The sequence below is a fragment of the Amphiprion ocellaris genome, chromosome 18, assembly GCF_022539595.1.
Source record: "Amphiprion ocellaris isolate individual 3 ecotype Okinawa chromosome 18, ASM2253959v1, whole genome shotgun sequence".
Classification (NCBI taxonomy): Eukaryota; Metazoa; Chordata; class Actinopteri; family Pomacentridae; genus Amphiprion; species Amphiprion ocellaris.
In genome coordinates this window covers 11,386,569-11,405,462 of record NC_072783.1, presented here as the reverse complement: position 1 = coordinate 11,405,462, position 18,894 = coordinate 11,386,569, and the positions used below count along the sequence as shown (strand labels likewise).

General features: G+C 39.8%; 1 protein-coding gene and 1 long non-coding RNA gene across 2 annotated transcripts in view; both read right to left on the bottom strand.

Moving 5' to 3' along the window:
- LOC129347394 (uncharacterized) overlaps nt 1-18,894 on the bottom strand; it is a 218,509-nt gene that overhangs the window by 18,973 nt on the left and 180,642 nt on the right. The gene's annotated exons all lie outside the window — the stretch shown is intronic.
- lrrc45 (leucine rich repeat containing 45) lies at nt 2,904-18,808 on the bottom strand. Its single transcript, XM_023265204.3, has 18 exons — nt 18,718-18,808; nt 17,036-17,338; nt 16,257-16,318; nt 16,074-16,144; nt 14,350-14,528; nt 13,136-13,264; nt 12,343-12,455; nt 11,969-12,027; nt 11,687-11,764; nt 10,346-10,481; nt 8,407-8,484; nt 8,171-8,282; nt 7,999-8,069; nt 7,670-7,762; nt 6,816-6,908; nt 5,872-6,045; nt 4,142-4,289; nt 2,904-3,557 (listed from the first exon to the last, which is right to left on the bottom strand). The coding sequence occupies exons 2-18, from the start codon at nt 17,262-17,264 to the stop codon at nt 3,358-3,360; spliced, it is 2,025 nt and encodes a 674-aa protein (XP_023120972.2). The 5' UTR covers nt 17,265-17,338; nt 18,718-18,808; the 3' UTR covers nt 2,904-3,357.

The following is an 18,894-nucleotide window of genomic DNA, read 5'->3' as shown; positions in this document are numbered from 1 at the left end:
ATACAGGGTTTGTTAATGGCTAGTAATAATCTTATGGGGGAAAAAAACTAGGTATTAATGCTCTTATTTTATATAGAACAGTGGTACAGTTTCCTCAACAGTGACATGACTTTACAAACCTAGAATCTTTTTTTTTATAACTTTAGGTTTATTGGCATTTAACTTATTAAACACCCATAGTCAAAACAGTCTAAAAGTATTTGCAGTCCTGTGTAGGCCTAATGTACCTTTATCATCGCCTAATAAAGCTACAGTTAGGTACAGACAAAGGTTTCATAGATTTCAAATAGAAGTGAATCATCTTGACAGTTTTGGATCTTTGGCAGTAAAAGAGCAGTGACCTCATACATCCCCACCCGACCAGCACTCCACAGCAACACCCACAATACTGTGCACCTTATCTGTGACAGAACAGCAGAATAATCCTGATCAGCCACACATCAAGGAAAATGATAAGCCATTTCATTCAGAGATGACATTTTATTGACAGGAAAACACAACGGAAGCTGGTAAAAAAAATAAATAAATCACAATCTCACATGTGAAAAAAATCAAGATATGAAACTGTTTTTGTATTAAAGAGACTGTAACCAGAGCAACGGAGTGTAATTAAGAATTTCCTTATAAAATACAATTAGTAAACACAGCATTTCGTCATTTCCTGCTCTGTGTCGGAGCTGGGGCAGGTAAATGTGTCACATACAATGTTAAGGCATATTTGAACAAAATCTTTTGTATGTAAACCCTCTAACCATGCTACAGTGTGTCTAGACTAGGAGAACTGGTTCAATAGGGGGCTGAACAGCAAAAACACATCAATTCCAGTAAATGTTCAGTTGATCTCAGTAGATGCACAAGACAAAGATGTAAGTATGAAAATTCTTCGGTAAACCTCTAACCACAAGTAAAACAGCAAGACAGGGCTGTAATTACAAGACATTACATTTACTTTAGCAAGACAAATATGCAGCAGCATAAACTCTAATGAAGCACCTTTTGTATTTTCTGACATTTTTAGAAGCTCTGCATGGTAAAACTATGTTCCTTAATAGTCTGCTTACCCTCTGTGTTCTCTGGTAAGTATGGGGTACTGTGTGGCACTCTATCTGGTCTCTGAAAAGGACAACTAACACAACATTTGAAACAACATTGAATTTAGACAATGTTGTGCAAGCAAATTCAAACAGTTTCAGAAGAGTTTTGTGCTGATATAACCACAGTGGATGCCATGGAAGTCTGTTAGTAGTTTTTCAGCTAACTACCAAAATGTACGATTGTATGGTAAGAATGGATGGATGGTGATAACAATAATAACTTTATTTCTATAGCACCTTTCAAAATGCTCAGTAGGTGCTTTACAGTAATAACAAATAGGATAAAGCAAACAACCTTCAACAAAACTGTGAAGTAAATGCAGCAGTTAAGAAAAGGCTACATGGCAAAAGTGAGTTTTAAGAAGAGATTTAAACTGAATTTGGGTGTTTCAGAGCTTGAGGGCCCCAACTGTGACTGTGTGTGAGATTGTTTGTCTGTATATGTAGCCTTGCGACGGACTGATGACCTGTCCAGGGTGTCACCTGCCTTCTCCCCAAGTCAGCTGGGATAGGCTCCAGCCCCACTGCCACCCTAATGAGGATTAAGCGGTGTATAGATAATGAATGGATGAAGACAGGACATGTGGAACATTGGTATTGCCAGATTTAAGTGGCACCTACAGTGTGAATGAAGGGTGCATGTCATGGAGGACTGGGATCAGCTCAATAAAATCATAAAATCAACAGCTGGTGACTGAGCTTGTAGCAGAAAGAGGAGCAGCAGCAGCAGCAGGTGGAGTGAGGCTCAGGTCAGAGGAGTAGTAGCAGCAGGAAGAGGAAGTAGCTCTTCAGTAGGGCTGACAATGACAGTGTCCAGATACCTCTCACATTCTTGGATAGTATAGAGAGTCTGTACCACTCTCGGTCAATCCTCAGTTCAGTTTTCTGCCGCTAATGACTGGAACTCTCCACAAAAGTCCCTAAAACTCTCCTCATAAATATCACTCTTGTGATTTAAAAAAAAAAAACAGCTACACACAGAAACACTTCAGGATCACTGCAGCTGTTTTTAGCCTTTCTATTTTTAAACATCTTTGTGTATTTTGTTTTGGTAATACTGTCTGATTTGCTGTATGTGTAACCTGTTTTTGTTGTTCATCTTGTTGTATGCTGCCTCTTGACCAGGTCGTTATTGAAAATGAGAACGAGTTCTCAACAAACTTACCTGGTAAAATAAAGGTTAAATAAATAAAATAAAATCTAATTCCTGAACTGTGTGTCAGATAACCACTCTTTACTGAATGACTAAACAAATCACAGGTTTTGTGGTGGTACAGTCCTGGGATCAGAGTAGTAGATCATCTGGATGAACTTAATATCTGACTGCATGTCTTTTATGATCCGTCAGACTTCTTCACAGTGATGTCACTGTGTTTCCAGATCTCAGCTATTACTAAAGCAATAGTCTGTATCACCAGATGCAGGCTGCAGGTAAAAGCCTATGAGCGGCTGTGCATTTCACACAGCTTTCTCTTCCCCTTCCGCAGTCTACAACTTACCATTTTCAAAATCCAGTTCAATGCTGCAGACAGCGACAACAATCTCAGACAACCTCCCACACTGAAAATGTCCAGTTTTGTCAAAGATTTGGATCCTGCACTAAGCAGCCCTGCTAGTGTTTTTGGTGAATTATCCATTATAATGACAGGGCTTGTTCCCTCTGTGCAAATTTTCCAACAAACCATTTCCCCCATCCACCCAACATGATTGAGAGCAGAAACACACATCTGTTCTACAGAACTGTGCAGCAATGTGAGACTATTTCAGTAACTACAGTGGTATCACAAGAGACAGAAATAAGACTAAGGCTTCTGGTAAATGTTTAATATATTTTGACCGAACATCTTTACGGGTACAAAGTTGCTTGAAACCTGATTAAGCTACTTGTAAAATTCCGTACTTCTTACTGTTACCTAAGTTCCTGTGTTGGGACAAAAGCCGTGTTTAGGCAATGTAGCAATAAAAAAAATGCAGCATGTCAGGGCAGAGATCCAACTAAAAAAGCAGAATTTTTAAACGTTCAGTTCTTGACTGGACCTGCTCGATGTGACCTGGTGTTAGGTGTGATTATTGCTCATGGCCATATTGCTGAGCGCTGATTGTCTGCTCCATTATACTGCTCTTACACTCCAGGTGTTTCTGTTTGTTCTACACTCTTCCAGTTCATGAAATCATGACATGTTCTGCCAGTACATTATCCTGGCCTGTGCAGGAGTCCTGGGAGCCCAGACGGTGCTGCTGACTGGAGGATGAGGTATCGTGGTCATTTCTTGGGGCCGCTGTAGTGTCCCAGAGGGGAGCCCTGAACGTAGGTGAGGATTGCACTCTGCAGGTAGCTGGCTCTGTTGGCCTCATCCTCCCTCATCCTCTGGATCTCTGCCTCTTTCAGTCGCAGCTTCTCCAGCACGGAAGACATCTCACTGTCTTTGTCAAGGAGCGCCTCTCTGTGGTTACTGCTCAGTACTGCAAATGGAGAGATGCATATAAAAAGCAGTATAAATATTTACGTCAGACTTCAGACACACTGCATATGCGAATCGACAGTGGGGCAGTCATGCTGCTGATATTACAGACTGGAGCATGTATAGGCCAGTTCTACAGTACTTCCTGTTTCATGGCGAAACGTTGACCGCTTTTGAAAATGTGCAAAAATTGGTCCACAATTGTCTACAATATGACACATAATTAAAAATGGCCGACTTCCTGTTGTGTTTTGGGTTTGATTGTCAATTACATTTTTGTGTGTCTTGATGAGTTACATATGTGTATCAAATTTCATAACTGTAGGTGATATAAAATTTTTCGCTGGTCAGGATGTGTGTGCAAAGTTTCACGCATTTTCTAGTGTGTTTAGGCCTTCGAAAGTCCAAATTAAAAGGTCGCCAAAGAAAGTATAATAGTGAAGAAAAAAAATAATTCCTTGCATTTCAACAGGGTCTTTGCACCATTCGGTGTTTGGACCCTAAATACACAAAAGCAAGCTAAGTGACTGGAAATGTAAAAAGACAAAGTGTGAAGCAGTGAAAAAAGGACCAGTGAGGATGTACCTTTAAGCTCTCTCTCCAGAGCATTGATCTTCTCTTTCAGTCCTCCCTGCGCTGTCCTCTCCGCCTGTAAATGTCCGATCTGCTCCTGCAACTCCACCCTCACCCGGCTCACCTCGGCCACCTTCTCCTGGTCTTTCCCCGACAGCTCCTACAGCAGCACATCACCCGTTCAGCACCCACAGCACCATGATGCCAACAAACAAACACCTTTTACTCATGATCTCTGATGGCTTTTCAGATGGACAAGCTTCAAGCAAGCAAGGCTGGCAGTGTGTGGTCTTTTGTGTACTTTGAACAGTTGGCAGCTTATCGTAGATTATACTGTGCTGGAAAAGATCTGATTCTCTGATAAAAAGCCAAAGATGTAGGAAGTCAGTGGACATCAAAACTGAAAGAAAGAATTTAACTATGACTCCCAAGGCGCATTTCAGTAACAAACATCCATTCACTGAGCTGAAAATCCTGTTGTTTAAGCCAACGCCTTGACAATACACACTGCTGTGGATACATAATTGCAGTCAGTGTGCCAACGTCCACCACATTAGTGTCCTTTTCTGACCTACGAATGAATATAAGTGAGTTTCATTATTAACAACTATCATGTTACCATTTAACAATGAATTTCTTATTGTTCTGTTTGCCATTTGCATTGCGCACATGTGTTGTATATTGACTCTCATGAGCCAAATGAAGTTTGGTGTGCCTCTGTTGTATGATGCCTCTCTGCAGACTGGACCACCATTGCCAGGAAATCGCTAAATGGGCTGCTTCTTCCTCCCAATGACATTCGGGTGGTACACCAATCAATGGATGGTACCATATGATAAGATAAAAGCTGCACAGAGCAAACTGTTGGTTGCAATATTAACTGAGAAGCCTGTCAGTGTCTAAGGCAGGATTTTTAGATTAGTTTCTCTGAACACTGTATTCTCCACCGTATGATGGGACGAACACTTTAGGACACCAGATTTAGGGGTGTTGGCTTCTCTGTTTTGTTTTTCCATGTATGAGTTTCACAGTGGTTTAATGTTTCCCTTACTTAAAGTGCTTTCTCCTCTAATTTCCGCAGGTCCTTTATTCCAACATCTGTCAAACTTTACAATGCCGCCTTAAAAACTGGTCTACCTCTATTACTGCTGCATTTTTTTCCCTTACATACGCATACCACCGATGTGCAATAACTGTTTCAACCTCATCCTTATGTATATAGTCTTCTTAAAAAAATTTAAAAATTCATCTTCTGTGTATATATTGTTCTCTGCGTTTTTCCACTGTGTGTTTCTAATTTATTCTTGTACTGCCATTATACTTTTTCTCCTTTGGAGCTGCTGTAACAGTGAACTTTCCCAACTGTGGGATCAATAAAGTTTATCTTGTCTTGATCATAAATGATAAATGATTGTAATTTACGCTGCTGCAGCTCCAGCTGCTTCATGTGTTGATAAGAGGTTAAAACCAGCAGCCAAACCGCAACAACTAGCTTTTAGAACACATCAGGCCCTTTTGCTCCATACAGGATCTCTGCTTTGCTTCGTCCTGATGTGTCTTTCTGCTGTTTGATGAGCTGACCTTAACTGAATGCCTTTACCCTGTAAAAGGACACACAGCAGACACTTGTAACCTCCACATTGTCAGTGCCGGGATGAAAAGTTGACGGCGAGCCTGGAAGCTTGCTAGCATAAGGTTACCTACAGAGTTGTATGTGTAACAGACAGCTGGTGGGTCCTGACCTGCTGGAGCTCCTCAATCCTGCGCCGCAGACCGTCCATCTCGATGCTCTGCTGGCTGTGTTTGGCCTGCAGCTCCGAGATGGTCTGTTTCTGCTGGGAGCAGTGCAGCTGGACCTCCTGCATGGAGGAACGCACCGAGCGGAGCTTCTCCTCCAAGGTGGACACATGCTCCTGCTGCTCGGAGGAAACAGGACGGGAGGACAGTGTTGTGTGAGAGTCATTCTGATGCCTTTCTGAGATACAGCCCAACCGATACAACAGTGAGACAATATTAGCTGATCACAATTATACTAGTGTTGGTGTATATGTTGTCTCATATGCATCGATGTGGAACTTGTCGTTTTTACAAAACGTAAAGTGCAAAAAGGTGCTGCTGAGTTTATGTCCATGAGGTATGCATCCTAATCACTCAGCGATCACCTGCCCCAATTATGTCTTTAGTATTAAACCATAATCATTAAGAAAAATCACATTTCTTTTTACAAATCTATATACGCACAACAGATTCAGTTCTGATATTTCAAAATCAGACTCACATAAATGGCAGTTATTTAAGCTGAATTTGAGTCGATTGCATTGATTTAATGGATATCAATCAATATTTAGCTTGACGCTAAAACCCTTGAAACAGCATTGTCTTATCTATAATATTAACATTAACATATTTAGTACCATTTCTAAACAGCTAACCTTGTAAGGAGCAACTTTCTTCCACAAATTACAAACCAAAGACAGAGCAATCAGTATATGATGTGGCCTATTAGCAGATGGTCAAGCCATAAGACTTGAACCAACAATACTGTTATTTGATGGACCAAAAAAAATTAGAGTATTAGGTGTGATGGTAGCTTGGCCATTTTTTAGGTATTTAGCTTTCTGTGGGCCAATGGAAACCTGGCCAGTGTCTCAGTAACTGCTCAAAGATGCAGATGTTTTTCACCGACCTCCTCCAGGCGCACTTGAGCTCGCACTCTTCCCAGCTCCTCCTCGGCCTGGGCCCTCTCTGTCACACATGCTGCTTTAGCTTTACTCAGCTCCTACAACAAACGCGCAACACATTATTAGGAGTGAACACAACAAGACTGCAGATGTCAGCAGTGAGTCCTACTCAGGTGCTGCAGGTGATCCTTTCACTGGGATTTACTGTGTAGAAATGATCCTATGCTGGATGCTGTGAATAGATGATAGTTTATGTAAATCTGTCCCCACGCTATACTCCACCTACATTGCAGATGATTTTGGGACTATAACCCTCAGCATTTAGGTGCTCCATGTTGTAATTTCACCTCCATTTTTACCCAAGTATCTGGAAAGATGGCGAAGATGTGTCAACTTGGTAATAGCTTTTCAAAAGAACCTAATTTAAATTAATACCACTTCATCAGAACTGAGAAACAATAAAAAGAAAAAGTTGATTATTAAATATCATATTATAATATTATACAATTATACTATAATATACAATATTATAGTGGGCGACCTTAATATCTATGTAGATGTAAATGTAAAGCTATATCAAAAGAAGGTGGCTACTTTGTAGACTCTAACATTTCAAACAGATTTTGCTTTGAAAGCACTTTATGTACATAATTCCATTTAAATTATTTCATAGATTGTTGTCTTCAGCTTTGTAGAAAATAATAAATGAGTAGATGTATCCAAACATTTGCTGTTGTACACTGAACAGTGAAGCTGCAGAGAGACAGTCATATTAGCTTGTTTTTCAGAGAAACTCTGTATGATTATCTGTTGGATCCTGACTGTGCTTTTAGGATTTCTACATGGATAGTTCTCTTACCTCCTCCAGTTGTATCCGCTGTCCCTCCAGTTTGAAGATGCGGTCTTGCAGGACTCTCTCGCTCTCCTCGAGATGCCGATTAACATGATCCACCTTCACGGGAATGTAAACTTTTAGCATTTTACATTGTTAAAATAAATAAAACAAAAACAAAATAAGTACTAACCCATCTAAAAGTAGCAAAACAAGCCGGCCAGCTCCTCCAAAACTCACTCAGTTACATCTGTTTTGTTTAATCTGCTTGAAAACTAAAGTTTAAAGAACAACATGCTATGGTCTGATTGGTTTTTATGTGGTAGATGTATGTGTATGACAGCAAGACAGAGAACCTCTTTCTGCCGGAGACTGTCCATGTCCTCCAGAGCTTGCTTGGACCTACGCTTCTCTATCTCCAGACGGTCTGTCAGACACACAGGACACAGGATTACTCTGCTTGGCTTCATGTAAGAAAGTGAAACAGCATCATGTTGATGTATCTGTGGTTAAGACTGATTGTGTTACCTTCTGCCTGTGTTAGTCGGAGCTTGAATTCAGCTGTGCAGTTGGTCAGCTCCTGCTTCAACTCGAAGATCTGCTGCTGCTGAGACTTACACCTGCGCTCCATCTCCTCCACCTAACACACACACAATAGCTAGGCTCACATCTCACAGTGCGCACAATGCATCGTGTTTATGTGTAGCTCAGATTTACAATGCAAATAATAAATTCACACGGTTCTGAACAGACAGGACTCGTACTTTTGTTCTAAACTGGCCATTGGTTTCCGTCAGGTTCTGGACCTCTCTGAGGAGCTTTCCCTCTCTGAGTGCTCCGTCCTGCAGGAGGGAAACAGATGAGATTCATTCATTTGGGATAACAATGCAGTGCCTCAGCAAGTATCAGTAGCTTTCATTTTGTGCTTGTCAACTTGTCATTAGGAGCAACTGTTGTGCAGAGTTTCGTTGTTGGAAACAGACCAGCAGTTACTGCCACGTAAGGCCATTTCTAAAACTCACACGCCTGTAATTGTTAAACAAAACAAACAAAAACAACTCTGATTTAGCCAGAAACAACAATGTGAAAATAATGCTGCTGGACACCGATCAGCCACAACATCATGACCACTGACAGGTGAATGAATAACATCCATCATCGTGTTATAATGCATCGTTCTGCTGAGAAACCTTGAGTCCTGACATCCATGTGGATGTTTGACATGTACCACCCACCTAAACACTGCAGGCCCTCATCCCCTATGACAACATCAGTAGTTGATGCCAGTTTCCACCCTCAGCAGGACAATGCACCCCGACACAACACAAAAACTGCTCAGGAGTGGCTCAGGGAACATGACAGAGCTAAGGTGTTCACCTGGGTTCCACACTCCCCAGATCCAGATCTTACTGAGCATCTGTGGGATGTTCCAGGATAAACCTGATCTAGGTAGGTCCCACCCTGCAACCCACAGAATCCACTGCCAACATCCCGGTGCCGCAGGACATCCCCAGAGGTCCTGAGTCCATGTCCCACTAGGTCAGACGAGTTTTAGCAGCGTAAAGGAGACCAACACGATTTTAGGCAGGTGGTCATAATGTTATGCCTGACCAGTGTATATATACATAGTGCACAAACACAGCTTTGTTTTATTTATTTAAATGAACAAGGTGAGAATAAAGAGATCAGTAAAATGATCTGACTGCAGCTAATAAACTGTGACTCTGTGACAGCTCATCTGTCTGAAAGGTACAAAAGCACCAATCTTGTCTCTTGACAATTATAAATAATTATTGAAGGTGCAGATTTTCATGCGTCAACAGGCACACAACTGTCTCTCTGTGGAAACGTTCATATGGATCATCCTTTAGTCTGATGCTGCAGGCATTTCATAAACTCAGAACAAAGACAACACTAAATTTAAGCAGAACCTGAATTACATTCAGTCTTGGTGAGTCTCATTTTATCTCAGTAAAGTTGAGGACGTTTCAGGTTCTAATGCATGTAAAACTGTAGAGCAGGCACCCAGATAGCTCAGCTGGCTGAGTGGGTGACCCATAAACAGGAGCTACAGTTCCAGACACAGTGGTCATGGGTTAGAATCCAGCCCATGCATGGCTTTCCCCCACTCTTCCACCCATGTTTCCTATCACTCTCTCCACTGTCCAATACATAGTAAAGGCCAAAAAATAACGTACAAAATTGTAGAACAAGTGAATGGAGTAAAAGTTAGCGCATATTCAAAAATGTTTTTTAGAGGTCTGTGACTGTGCCTCCTACAACATAATCCGTGTCTTTTACACTGTCTGTATGTAGAAATGTGGAAAAAAGTGTGATATCCAAACTCTATTATGTGTGCAGAGAAAGCCTTTTTAGATTTTGGTTCCAAAAAGGAGGGGCTTTAAGGCTTTTTCTTATTTGGTGCTATAATGTGTCTGCATCAGATGACAAAAGATTCAAGTACGGTGACTACAACACTTTGCATGTACTGAGGGAAATATCAAAGAGAAATGCATCTAATAGCTAACAGCTGGGGTTGCACACGACCCTGCGACATCCTCTGTAGAAAACAGCAAATTCAGAATGTCATTTTCCTCAGAAGTGGTAAATCTCCTTTATTAACTCAATGTAGAAGCTTGTATTACCTGCTAATAATCTGAAACACATCAAAAGTTTGAGGTGAAATGACTCATTTGTCTTTACCTCTTGCTCTTTCTTCCTCTCTCTGCTCTGTCGTTCTCTCTGTTCTTCTTTCTCAGCCTTCACTCGAGACAGTAGTTCTCCCATATTCTGGTTTTTCTGCTCAGAGAGGGCGAGGGCGGCTTCTGTCATCTGCAGCCTGCACAACACAGAGCGAGACTGGATTTACTGCTGATCAGTCAATCAATCAGCTGACAGGAAACGCATCAGGAACTATCTTGATAAATGCATAACGATTTTTGTCATTCAAAAGCAGAAATTACAGATATTTCTTGGTTCCGGCTTCGCTAATGTGAGTAATAATATAATAATGACAGCATACTGAATCTCTGTGGGTTTTAGACAAACAAAGACAAAACAAGACACATGAATACGTCACCATGCTTACAAGCTTGTTTCATATTTTTCAGCTATTTTATTGGCAAGACACTTCAGAAAGGACCACAAGTGAGCACCATGCTAATAATTTGAAAGTGAAAAGACATCTTATGCACCCTACTTTAGCATTTGTTCTTTTGCTAGAACGGTATTATTTCTTGGCTCTTTTTGGCAAAGAGATTCTTCTTCACCACTGTGAAAACATGTCAGGAAAGGTGAGATATTATTTAAGTGTCAAATTGTCTGGAGATCAAATTACTCTGTTACAACTGCAAACAAGTGGTTCACATGGACAGGGAAAGCTGTCTTAAAGGGTTCAACCCCTGCAGCACAGAGAACCCTTTAGATCTTGGCCAGTGGAACCACACACTTAAATAGCAAAAAGATCAGCAGACCTTCAACATCAGAGATTCCATTTGTCACTACTTGAAGAGGTTCGAATGACTGGCACCTCATCTGGAACCACTGATTCCAATCTGATGCATCTGAAGGTGTGATATATGCAGGGATGTACTGACTTATTTCCATATGATTGAGCAGTTCTAGAATTTCTTCTAAATAACTACAGAAAGTAAGCTTTTGGGGTCATGTGTTTGAATATAATAAATTTAATAGTAGGCACTGCTTCAAAAAGATTCAAGTGCTTCAAATATGTCAATAAAAGAAACTATTTTGCACATACTTTTTACAAGGGTCAATATATAATTGAGGGACTTTTGAAGTTCATGGGATATGTCTTGCATACATTTTTATTAAAAGTTAAAAAAAAGTTTTTTATGTTCATTATGATCATGTCTTTACAAATTCCATTATTATTTATTATGGAAGCACTCACTTATTAATAAAAAATGACTGGATATCACTAAAATGTCAACTAAATAACCGTCCGAATTTAATAACAACCACAACCAGATAACAACCAGACTGTCTGCTAAACATGGAATGAAGCAAAACTGAAATAATTACTTTGCAGTAAGGGAGTTGACGGTTGATTTTCTCTCATTCAGAGCTTCCTGGAGTTGACCGATCTGAAGGAAAGTTGACCTGGAAGAAACAGAGAGGACATCATTTTGAAGAGCATGCAGAGATCATTCTACATACTGACAAAGTAAAAAACATGCTGCCAACATATTCTATATCTTCTTTTAAAGAGAGAATATTTTACATTACAGACTGATGTGACTGCGTCTTGTGATTATAAAACTATGGTTACATCCAATGACAGTCCACAGTCTGACCTCCACTCACCTGCTGGAGCGTCCCATCTCCTCCCTCTGCCTGTCTATGGTGTCCATCATGTTTAGGAACTGAAAGAGGTAAGGAAGAACTAACATCATGGCCACAATGGTAAAGTATGCACCAGGACTGATTCGAGAAGTTTATTTGGACGTTTTGATACTTTTCTTTCACAAGTGGGCAGTGCTGGAATTCATCCTAACTGACATGACTGATCACACCAGACTTTTCACAGACATCCCAAAGGTCCAGCCAATGAACTCTGAGGACTTTGGTGACTTTGGTTTCCCTGACCTTTTAACACCATTAACATTTAAATCAACTTTGGAGTTTCTTGCATCATCTGTAAAAGCAAAGATGATTCCATTGTTTAGTGTGAGGCGTACCTGTCGGCCCTTCTCCTCCTTCAGGGCTTGAATCTCTTTGCTGAGGACCTGGGTCCTGCTGTGGCTCTCTCTCAGGTTGGACTGTGTGTCTGAGTTGTGTCCTATAGTCTGCTCTGAAAGGGTTAAACAACAGGAACAAAGGGTCCAGAGGGGGCAGCAAGCATGTCCATAGTAGGCTATTACTCTACCAGTAATGACAGAACTAAAATATAACTTAAATGAAAATCTAATTACCACTGTCTGTAAATATAAAGCTCTTATCTTTCAGAAATGTCTGTCTTTCTGTTAGTCTGGCAGCAGGTGAACATGTTGGCTTAATATCTTAATGAGCACCTGGGTCATTCTTTCAAAGCTAAAGTTACAACAACATTCTTATAGGTACTGATAACCATTTACTGTCAGTATCAACAAATCTGACAGCCATTTTGTCACATTTACAGAAAGGCAGACACATGATTACAACATACTTGGAGTAATGTGAAACAACACGGAAAGGCTTTTCCCACCAGTACTGACAATATTGATTTGAAGCAATTTGATAAGCTGGTATCAGTTTAGATTTAGTCTTGTCTTTACTGTTGCATTATACATCCCTGAATGTACTGTCCAATCTCACATGTATGACTAATACTGAGCCTGTACCATAGATCTCTCACAGGCAGCTATGTCTGAATGAGGCATGATGAACATACACATAAAACTGACTTATGCCACAGAATGCCACATGACTTTAACAGACTGATGAAGCCAGTAGTGTTGCAAATGTAAAATCTGAAAGGGGCTTCTGTCTTACCAAGTGCTCTGAGTGTATCACTGGGTATGTTGTTCCCTGCCATCTCCAGCTGCACTATGCTCTTGTTTTTCTGAAGAGCCTCTAGCAGGGACCTGCCACCCAGCAGACCAATGTTGTTCCACCTTAGATCTGTGAACGGTGTCAGAGTGGACCATCAGCCAGTCATAAAAATACATCAGTGCAGTAAAGACGTTATCCACATCAGCAAAAACTGTCATCGACCACGATTAGAGAAAGACTAGGCATGAAAATATTCTTCTCTATCATGGAAGAGGGGAACTAAAGAATAGCGCTCCATAGAGACGTTTTTCTAAAAAGTCAGCAACAAAAAAGTAAATGAAAATAAACTAAGACATAAGTTCAAAGAGTGGTTCTTTGATTTATGAAAATGTCTAATTATCTGAAGAGAAAATGAGAAAGGAGCAGCATTTACAGTAGATCTGCTTCCTTTACCAAGACGATGGATTGTAACCGTGTAAGACCTAAATATAGAAAAAAATCTGCAAAAAAATTAGCAAAAATTATATATACATATTATATATAAATGTTTATGCTTTAAATGTTTTTTGCTCATTTTTTTCATATATATATATATATATATAAAATCATATATACAGTCAAGCCTGAAATTATTCATATCACTAGCAAATTTTGACTTAAAGTTACTTATAGACAACCAGCAAGTTTTTTTTTTTTTGATTGGAAATGGCACAGGTGTGTCCCAAAAGATAATAAGAAGATGTACAAGAGGCATCATTGTGGAAAAAAATATTTCTCAGCTTTTGTTTACATTTAAAAGTAACTTTAAGTTCAAATTTGCTAGGGGTACGAATAATTAAATATATAAATAAAAAATAATAATTTAAAAAAACTGAAGTTGTATTTCTGCAACAGTGGGTTTTACGGGGTTAAGTATCAAAAACATTTGTTCAGTTAATATTTCACTTTCTAATATGTAATTTTACTTTTCTTTTCTTTCTAAGAAATCTTATCACTGTGGTAACATATAAACTTCACTCAGTTTCACACAGGTTTTGTATGAACTCTATTTAAAACTGGGTGGTGTTTCACATAGAGAAACTTCTGCACCACTGTCCTAAAAACCTGCTGTGACAAAAAAGTGGAAAAAAAGCAGGAACATTGTGCCAAATAACATTAAGCTGATTCCTAAAAACCTTAATGACAGGCTTGTAATAAATTTCATCGTATGCCACCTAGCACTTCCAGGGTGTTGTTGCGTTTGAGTGCCAGAGCGAGCTCAGACGCTCCGTGGTGGTTGATCTGGTTGTTGCGCAGGTCCAGCTGTTTCATCGAGGTGTTGGAGGCCAAACCATCACAGAAGAGCGAGAAAGCTTCATCCCACACCCCCAGTGCATTCCACTCCAACACCAGGCTGCAAACACAATTCAGAAGCTTTCAAAATTCTTATGTGAGAAAATATATCTCATGGTGGTGGGACGCTCTTCAGTGTTGCAGCAGTGTTTCAAAAATCAGCTTCATGTGCTAATCAAGAATCCTTTCTCAGATGATCCAGAGATGAGTGACTGCTAGATATCTAGTAGCAGCCAGCTTTGATTGATAGATTTTTTTGGCTAGTCAAAGCTATAAGCTGTTTAGACTAAAACAGAGGATTTCAGCCTTTTCAAATCAAAGTAGCAAATATACAGTATGCCATGATTGAGCAGGCTAATGCTGGTAGCAGGCTAATAATGGATAATTCCAACCAGATTATGTCATAACTACCATTAGGTGAATTACAAAGTGAGCTTGCAGACCTGTACACATGTGCAGGTCAATGTTGTGTTGATAAAAAAAGCATTTTATCTTACAATGACACATTAGGAGGCCTTCTAGCTTTCAGAGTAAAGCCCTTAACAAGTTAATCCAGCCACAGATGTGTTACACAACACAAAGGGGAACACCTGAGACATTCTTAAATTGTTAAGCACAATAAAACCATCTGCATTGTGTTGATAGACACACTGTTTCCCTGAATGGCTTCTCTATGTGTAGCACACGGCACAACTTCTAGCACATGCGTTGCCACTTATCAGCAGGCAGCTCCACTAAAATGCCAAAATCAAGCTATCATTTTAAATTGATATACACTACTGTTCAAAAGTTTGGGGTCACCCAGAAAATGTCATGTTTTCCATGAAAACTCACACTTTTATCCATGTGCTAACATAACTGCACAACGGTTTTCTAATCATCAATGATCCTTTCAACACCATTAGCTAACACAATGTAGCATTAGAACACAGGAGTGATGGTTGCTGGAAATGTTCCTCTGTACCCCTATGGAGATATTCCATTAAAAATCAGTCGTTTCAAGCTAGAATAGTCATTTACCACATTAACAATGTCTAGATTGGATTTATGATTCATTTAACGTTATCTTCATTGAAAAAAAAATGTTTTTCTTTCAAAAATACGGACATTTCTCAGTGACCCAAACTTTTGAACGGTAGTGTAATAATATAAATATTAATAGTGTCATCTATCAAAAATCTGCAAATATATTTTTGATTTCAGTTGTGACAATATTACATTTGTTCATTCTTGAAACTCATTCTTGAAACGGCAGTGTGACAAAATAATAATTTGATGGCCACTATCTAGCTTTTTTTTAAGCTTTCAATCACATCTCAGGGTCTTAATTAGTGGATAAAAATGGTTGTATTTTAGTGGAAAGGTTCCATACTAGTAATACTAGTAAACTCCTCTAAAGAAGATCACAAGATGTGGTTAAAAGCTTAAAAACTGCTAATAAGTCAACTTTGAGGTGAGATTGTTTTGATATAATTTACTTGATACTTCATAAAATATTATGTGGCACATTACAATAATCTCATATAATCTCCAGATTTTCATAATAAAAGCACACATGGTCTTGCAGTGGCAGAAAATATCATCATATGAAGACTATCATTCTCACCGACGCAGAGTCTTGTTACGTGCCAACAGCTTTCCCAGCATCTCAGCTCCTGTCGACCTCAGGTTATTGCCCTGTCAATGATCATTTGCATAAACGGACAGACAATTACACACATCATATAAAACAAATTAGATCCATGTCTGAGTGTTTAGTGTGCGAACAGTCAAATCTAACAGGTGTTACCTTTAGACTGAGGACTTTTACTGTTGTGTTGCCAAACATTCCAGTCAGGAGTATCTTGGCCCCTGAGAGTCACACAAAAGAAATTTAGCAGGTTAAAGTTAATGTCGTACTTATCGTTACTAAACCAGGTGCGGAACCAAACCAAATGACTGTCTCTGCTAACAAATACTGTGTGTGTCAAAGGTTAATTTAAAGCTGCAGCCAAGAACTATGCTAGAAAAGAACTAGCTGGTATGATGTGTTGTCTGCCCATGTTGGAAAGCTAAAGTTTTTACAGTTGCTCCAAACAGCAACACTCAAACGTGGAGTTCAGACACTGTTGGACCGTTCATCCAATAAACACTTCTAATTAGGAGTCCATGATGTAGAATTAAAGTACCAGTACAATGCTTGCTGCCAGTGATTAAATCTGCTGTTTACAGACACATCTGTGTCTTTCTGTTGGTTCGTCTGATGTTTACAGACATAAAGTACTAAAGACAGATGGCTACAGTGTTGGTTTGGGTATTTTATGGGATTTCACTGTAAAAAAAATTACCAGCTGCGTCCTTTAAAAGTAAGACTATTTAAACTGCATTTGGTGGCTTTGCAGCAGCAGCTTCAGGAAGACTCTCATAGACTTTATTTTTATCATTCAAATAATACATATGGAGTAAAACAAAATAAGCATTGAGCATATTAGCACGTGTATATGTATGCTGACTGTCACCTACTGAACAACATACACTTACACATACGGAATAATTCTGTATCGTCTGTCTGTTTAAAAATGTACGCACCTTCCTCGCTGAGCATGCAGTCACTGAGAGACACCTCTGTGAACATAGTTTCTTTCTGGAAGGCCCTGGCCAGCACAGAGCAGGTATCTGCAGACAGACTCTGTCCACTGAGGTCCAGTCTGGAGCCCTGAGCAGCACTGCTGTCCTGGAGCTGAGCCACAACACTCTCCTGAGGCTCCAGACCTCCCTCCTTACACAGACGCAGGTATGACCTCCTGAAATCCTCCATTCTGGGTCACTGCAATCCTGACCATCAAGCTCTCTGTGCTTCTTCCTTCCGTATTTGGGGACTTGTTCCCTTAACTGGAGAAAAAAAATGGTGAAATGTACAAACTTAGACCTGAAACGACTACTCTGATTATTGATTAATCATTCAAGTCATCTTTAAAGTAAAGAAGTCAAACATTTCTTGCTGTAGCTTCCAAATAGTGAGGATCTATAGATTTTTTCTGGCCTTGTGCTCATAAACTCAACATGTCTTGGTTTTTACAGGTCACAGTTCTAATGAGTCCTTGTGTCCAGTTATGTGCAAAAAAAAGCGAGGATAAAATCAAATGCCTGCCTTGAATGAACCTAGAAAATCAGCTGGCACTAAAGCTTAGAAGTTGCAATGAGCAGAAAACTTGTAGGTTTTTAAATACTGAGCCTAGATATCAAATCTGAAGGCTGCTAATGTATAGTCTCCATGTATAGTTGCTTAGAGATGTATATTTATACATTACTATCAGGAATATAGAATATAGAAGCATATGGATTTAGATAGAAAATTTCTGGTCAAAGTAGCTTTATTGTTACTCTGCCAAGGAATGCAGCAGAGTTGTGTGGCGATTAGCATCGGTTTGTCTGTCTGTCTGTCTGTCTGTGTACAACATTACTCAGAAACAGACTAAAGGATTTGGATGAAATTTTCAGGGAAGGTCAGAAATGACACAAGGATCAACTGATTAGATTTTGGCAGTGATACAGCTTATAGTCTGGATCCACGAATTTTTGAAAGATTTCATCCGTCGGAAATGATCCAGCGACTGAACAGCCTTGGTAGAGTACTGCGCTCTCTGAACGTTTTTCATGTTATGTCTGTAGCACTGCATCTTATCAATGTGGAATTTAATTTAATTAAGATTGTTTTATGTAGATTTTCTATAAGCTTCATTTCTGGACTGGTACTGGGTAATACAGCCAACTCATGGCAGCAGCCAGAGTCAGTGGTCATATCTGGGCTGTCCTGAACCAGGTTAGCTTCCCATCATCAGCTGCCAGAGTAATGAACGAGTACTACGGTTACACTATTTGATTTACGAAACGAAATAACCTGAAAATAAGTCAGACTAACTTTTTTTTTTTTTTTTTTTAAAGGTTTATCGTGTAAACTTTATGCAAGTAACTCCATCTCAGAGAAGGGAGCTCTTCTGTACCACTGTATCCATAAAAAGTGCAGAAGTTAAGAGTGCATCGTGATCTCCATATGTGAGCACACAGTAAGATCAAGAAACTAAAAACCAAGCACCAAACTAAGCAGCCTGTGATGGGAAAGCTTCCCTTTAACTGTCAGGTTTGGACTGAAAGTGTCGCGTAGATCTGCTGTTTCTCCTCCTCTCTCCGTCGGACATTAAACCGACGAACAGACTCATCTCCAGCTCGGTTTTCAGAAGAATAATGGTTAGAAAAAAAGAATAACAGACCTCAATGAGAACAACACGGGTCTCCTTTTGGCAGTTTTTGTTGTAGCAAACCCAGCTGACAGAAACAGGAAGAGGAAACAAAGTAACCAGGAAACACGCGAAAAGCATCTTGGTCGGTGTAGTTTCTAAAACATATTCAGTCCTGTGTGAGGCTGAAGGTTCCCCTCTGAACCAGCA

Coding starts and splice junctions, on each gene's coding strand:
- lrrc45 (XM_023265204.3), bottom strand. CDS start 17,264: ATGGAGGATTTCAGGAGGTCATACCTGCGTCTGTGTAAGGAGGGAGGT. Junction 12,456..13,135: donor TGATACACTCAGAGCACTTG/GTAAGACAGAAG, acceptor TAACCCTTTCAG/AGCAGACTATAGGACACAAC. Junction 8,070..8,170: donor CCGACTAACACAGGCAGAAG/GTAACACAATCA, acceptor TGTGTCTGACAG/ACCGTCTGGAGATAGAGAAG.